This window comes from Crocodylus porosus, unplaced genomic scaffold (assembly GCF_001723895.1).
Source record: "Crocodylus porosus isolate Cpor-Errol unplaced genomic scaffold, CroPor_comp1, whole genome shotgun sequence".
Classification (NCBI taxonomy): domain Eukaryota; kingdom Metazoa; phylum Chordata; order Crocodylia; family Crocodylidae; genus Crocodylus; species Crocodylus porosus.
Window position 1 is genome coordinate 691,690 of NW_017728897.1, and position 6,105 is coordinate 697,794.

The 6,105-nt window shown below is 37.8% G+C and overlaps 1 protein-coding gene across 1 annotated transcript in view; it reads left to right on the top strand.

The window, feature by feature from the left end:
* The window catches only part of EBF2 (early B-cell factor 2), a 177,572-nt gene that overhangs the window by 124,095 nt on the left and 47,372 nt on the right, over window positions 1–6,105 (top strand). The window contains exon 7 of the mRNA XM_019556561.1: window positions 2,312–2,393. Coding sequence (XP_019412106.1) covers window positions 2,312–2,393 — 82 coding nt within the window. The remainder of the gene's footprint in view (window positions 1–2,311; window positions 2,394–6,105) is intronic.

The window sequence follows — 6,105 nt, forward strand, 5'->3', positions numbered from 1 at the left end:
TTCTAACAAGGGAGCATTGATCCATTTTTCACCACTGAACTTGAATACAAAGCGAAAGAGACTGCAGTAGTGACACTGTGTTTTACCTGTATCACATAAAGAAGCAAGGAGGTTTTGGAGTTATTAGCAAAAATGAAATGATGAGTCTAAATAATAGTTTGTGAACCATGCAAGAAAAAGGGTAAAGCATACTAAAACACTAAAAATAACAATCTTTTCATATAACAAAAGCCCATAGGACGATATTTTTGGTAGTAGTCATATTTATTATCTCATAGGTCTTTTGTTTTTGTTTGTTAGCAGTAGTTTTATGCTTTTGGTCTATTTGTTTAAGCTACATACAAATGGATCAAATTCTTTGGTATTTCTTTGTGTCTTTGAAGAAGATGGAAAGGAAAAGCCAGGATCATGAGAAGGTCAAACAAAGTCACGTTAGAAAGAAAGTTGATTTTATTATTATTATTGTTATTACTTTTGTTGTTTGTAAACCCTTGAAAATACACATCTTTCTCCTTTAAAGTTCTTATTCAAGGCATGAATGTGTGAGTTCTGAAGGGACTTTGGGACTGCGGTAAAAAATCGTTGTCATAGTAACAGAAAGGGAAATAGGCCTAGCTCACCTGGGACTTTAACTTACTGCAAAAGCTGATTTTTTTTTTTTTTGGGGGGGGGTGGTAAGGAAAGCACTCAGCAAGAGAAATTAATAAATAAATCCTTCGTTGTATTCTAAACCAGTTCTTTAACTATTTAAAATATATTATACCTATATCTTCCTTACAAACTTCATAAATTGCCTTGTCCTTATTAAATTTGTTTTTTTATCCACATACTAAAAGGGAGTTGCAAAAAAAAAATTGAATACATAAAAGAATTTCTTGCTGTTCCTGTTTACATTGTGAAAGCACAGATGTTTCAATTTTTAAATCTGACAGGTGCAAATGTTTGCTAACAATTGTGTGGTCACATGGAATTCACAAGTTTAATAGGTGAATTGATTAGTGCACAGAGAAGACCACTTATTTGTAGCTTCACATGGAAGAATTGTGCACCTCAGAGCCTGTAGAGAAACAGCTTTCTAGTGATAGTATTCCAAAGTGCAAAATGCAAGCAGTTTAGTCTGTAATGTCCACTACGTCTGTGCAGACTGCTGTGATGAAATCTAGCTACATGACAAACTACAACAGCAGTGAATTATAAAGTGGCAAATATTTGTGTGTTCCGTCAAATAAAAGTAATTTATGCAGTCACTTTACAACCACTAGCATGTATACAGGCTTTAACTTATCCCTTATAGATTGCATCAGCTCTCCCGTACTCCCTTAACTTCTGTTTTCCTCTTTTTAATATTTGGTTTAAGAGTACAATTTGGACCGTCAGCAGTTCTCTGTACTTCACTAAAAAGTGAATACCTAGAAGGTACTTTCGACATATAATGCAGCCAGCTTTTTTTTTTAAGTATCCAAAGTAATTTGGGGTTGTATGCCTCTCCATGTCACTTTGTGTAGTTCTTATAATAGCATTATCCTTCCACATAGTTGCACAAAAGAACTACAACAGTGATTCCCAACTTTTTTAGACAGAAGGCAACCCTTGTTAGGCTCAAGATACCTCTCCTTAGATTCAAAAAACCCCTTGGAAAATGCTAGCTCTTAGTTTTCGCTCATTTTTTCACTACAAAAAATAATAAAGCGCTTTTCTGTTGGAAAGACTCAAGGACCGCAACAGGTTAGAATGTGTTTAACTTTATGGATTCCTGTTTAAAAACTCTGCATTTATCATGTGAATCATGTTTGCACATCTAACTGTTAACAATGTGTGGCACCCTATGGCATCCATGAAAATATCTCAAGGCACCCCGGGGTGTGGCAGCACCCTGGTGGAGAATCACTGACCTACACAATCTGCAAAAGAAGCTGACTATATGACAAAGGGGAAAAAAAGGTGGAATTAACTAAAGAAAAAGTGAAGTCAGACATACAAGGTAAGGAAAGTCGGGAAAAACAGATTGAGAGTCTCAGCTGGAGTAAACCGGTACATCTCTTTTAAAGGCATTGAAGTAGTGCTTGCACTCAGAAGGGTTTTAATATCCCTTTTCGATTACAGTCGCATTAGATGCTACTTACAGGTAAAAAAAAAAAGTTCAAAATTTTTTTTAAGTTGTCAGGTTCCTGTTCAATGAAGCCTGTCTGTTGATCTACCATCATGTAATTTGCTCTGCTCTGATACACAACTGTATCAACATGAAACTGGTTGATAACGATAGATGTTAATTTATTGTTAATAAAAGTGACACAGTCCCTTATCATTGCAGATTCTTCTTAAAATTTTTCCTCAAGTGCAATCAGAATTGTCTGAAAACAGCAGGGAACCCTAGAGATATGAGACGGTTCCAGGTAAGTGTTACTAAGTTGTCTTTTTTTCCTTTTTTAAAATATATATGTGTGTGTATTCACCTACATTGTTAGTAATAAATGTAATGACAGTAATTGATAAACCTGATAAACAATACATTAAATGATAAACAATACTGTTAAAGCTTTTCTTTATCTGCTGTGTTTAAGCCTCTTTTCCCCCCTTCCCTGCTTTCCCTACTCTGAATCCCGCAGGGGGAGTGATATACTGTACCAACCAGCACTGGATATTTGATTTGACACCCTCGGGCAAAGCACTCGCGCATACAGCTGCCCACAGCAGGGATCATGTTTGTGATACTTAGATGCCTCAGAATTTTTCAAAGTAGCTATGTACATGGTACACAAGCAACACCATTCCCCCTCCCCTCCTTTCTAGCTCCCTGACTTTTTAACTCTTTCCTAACTTCCCTTTCAGCCTCTTGCAAAACGGCAGCCAGAACAGTCACGGTCACTTTAAGATCTCGTGTGGCAAAGCAACAAGACCCATGGGACAATGACCCAGCTGCTTTGCAGTGAAATCTGCCACTGGTTTCATCATAGTTGTTGCTGATGTATTGAAAACACCAGCTAATAAAAACACAGAGGGAGGTGAAGTGTGTCAGGTTGGAAACACCAGCAAGCAGAAAGGCACCGTTTCTCTTTGCCCCATGCTAATCTTTTGAGCAAATAGCTTAATTTCATAAATATCTCACTTGTAATTCACTCCTACCAAAAATTAAAACAACTTTTCCCCCCCAAAATGTTCCCTGGATGCACATATGGGTAGTTTGGTGGTAAGAAAGGTGGCATTTTTAGAGGCTGGTGTGGAAAACTGACCTCAAAACTGGTTCATTACTTGTTCAAGTAGACAAGTGACTAGATTTCCAGTGAGAGGAACTGCATTTGGTTCCTGACTTCTTCACTAGCCCATGAGCAACCTTGGACGGGTCATTTCACTTCTCTTTGCCTCTAAATGGGGATAAGAAAGTTTACTCACCTATGTAAAAGCTCCTTGGCCCTGATTCAGGAAAACACTTAAGAATGTATATGTGTACTTTCCTAAATTAGGGCCTAGGAAATCTCCAAATGAAAAAAAGAGTATGTTTAAGTGGGGCGTAATATTCATAATTAATATTACTATTAGAGCTACTCCGCTTGCCTCTTTCATCATCTGTTCTATCATTTTCATCATTGATATAGACAATGAGTGCAGACAGTGAGTTTGTAAAGGGAGGCATGGCTTTCATGACTGTCATAGAGGACTTGAAATTATGAGATCTGGGTTGTTCTCCTGACTCTGTAATAAGACTTTTTTTTTGTAGCTGCTTGGATAAATTACTGCACCTCTTCACGCTCCAGAGTCATACTTTGTGAGAATTCTGAGAACTGGTCAAAATGTTGCCATCAAAACCTTCTGGACAGAATATAGCTTTAATGATAAAACCAATGTGTTCTATCAAAAATGCTGGGGCCAAAATACAAATAATATTGGTTACAGAATGGCCTGAAGCCAAACACTGGCTCCAAACACATCTAAACTTCTAAAGAGATGCAGTGCTGATTTCAAACTTTTGCCATAAGGCTTTGCAGTGAGTAAAACTCACTGAATTTGGACCAAGTTCTGAACTGCAGAGAAGTTTGGATTGCGATCCAAATTTTCTGGCTGAGTTCTGCCCATAGTGTTGGCTTTTATTTCACGTTCTACCCTCTTGTTTCTAAGATGCTGATGTTATTCAACTTGACTGAATTTATATTTCCAGTTGAACATGGAACAAGTCGAATGAAATCAGTCTTACGGAATTACATGGTTACTGAGTGATTATCTTTAACGTATCCACCTGGCATGCCCCTCTCACGTGCAAGGAAGTGCAGCCTTTCAGTGGTTTTTGAACTTTTGACCAAAGTCAGCAGCTTACTGGAGAAGAGCTAGGATATGCTCTTCCTCATCTGGGCTCTCTACCTCACTGCACGCCAAGCCTGAGAAGCCAGGGCCAAGGGAAACTCTTTGGTTTGTTTTGCAAGGCTTATATAAATTCCTGTAATTTCCACCCATGTGGGTTCACGCCCTTCAAGTCTGACTTCAGACCCAAAAGTTCATCAAGAGACTTGGTCTAACCCACCAGGTTTGTTCTAGTTCTGTGTTAAAAATATTATGCTAGGATGATTGTGATTCATAATAATAAAGCTGATCCCATGTGGAAAAAAATAGCAAAACTTGGATTTATTTAAGTGGAAGAGGAACCTGAGCCTAAATATGTCCAAACTGGACTTACATTCATGAGCTCTTAGGTTAGCTAGAGCTGCATTAACCATTTTTCATAAAAACCAAAATGTAGACAATTTAGGTGGAAAAGTAACAACATTTTTCAGCAGCCTTAGTGTGTAGTCAAATTCTGTTGCAGGTGAGGACTAGGAAGGTTAGATTAATCAAAAGTAATCAATGAAGGTAGGCAATATATTAAAAAAAAACCTTGCTTGAACACAGTGCAATGGATCAAGACATATATTAAACTTGGATGGGAATTCCCATCTTTTAAATCCACCTGATTCTTTTCTTTCTCAATTTGTGCAAACACCTGTTCATCTGCCTTAGTGTCAGACAGAAGCTGCAGGCACACCCTCTAAGTGTCAGAAGTTAAAATATGCACATCATCCTAAAATACCAGTAGTGCTCTCACAGTCCAAACACATGTTCATTTTCAGTCCACTTGTTAAGCTTTACATCAACAAAGGTAATTAATGTGCCAAGTTTTGTGATTAGGTTAGAAAGGACAGCTGTCAATTCTAGAACTGCAAGACCATCTTGATTTTGTAAAGCAGAGTCTGACATGTAGGAGGAAAGAGGGATAGTTTATTGATTCATGATGTAATTCATTAGTTTTTATTCTTGTGCCACACACAAAAAAAACTCGGTGGTTTTCCTGAATAAAGTCTTAGTACTGCTGTTAATAAAACTATAGTCTTTCAGAATCCTGTGTACTTGTTAAACTTTACTTACTTAAGTAAACTCATTTCATACACCTGACTTTAAGTCTGAGTGTGCAGATGTATTTTGCAGGATCATATTTATTTCTACTGTAACAGCACTTAAAGGAACTTAAAAAGGGATTGGAGACCTATCGTACTAGATGGTCTAAAAACAAACACAACCCTTTCAAGCTCTTGAAATTGACAGGTTTCCATCCAAACACACTTCAGTATTTAGTGTGCTGAAAGCATGAATGCTACCATTGACTTTGCTGTTTGACATACAGTTCCAGATGCTATAGGCTGAACTCATACTGTACAGTATTTTTTGAGTTATTTAAGCACAGAACCCTGTTTTTGTGATGACTGGAAGAGATGGATGTGAATTGTTTGGGCATGAATTGGATCATAAAAAGAGTTCAAGGGTGTTGAGATCCAGGGTCTCATTTTTAGGAATGCTCCAGACCTAAGCTATGGCATAGAACAGCTATGACATATTTGAAAACATCTCAATGTTAAATATAATTTATAGCAGACATTTAAAAAACAAAAAGATGAATTGTAAATTTAATACAGCTCCAGATGCCTGCCCAAGGGGACACTTGCCTGCCTGTACACTAATGCCAGGAGCCTGGGCAACAAGCAGGAGGAGCTTGTCCTCCTGCTCAGTGCTAAGAATTATGACGTCATTGGGATAACGGAGACCTGGTGGGACTCCACCCATGACTGGACCACGGGTATAGAG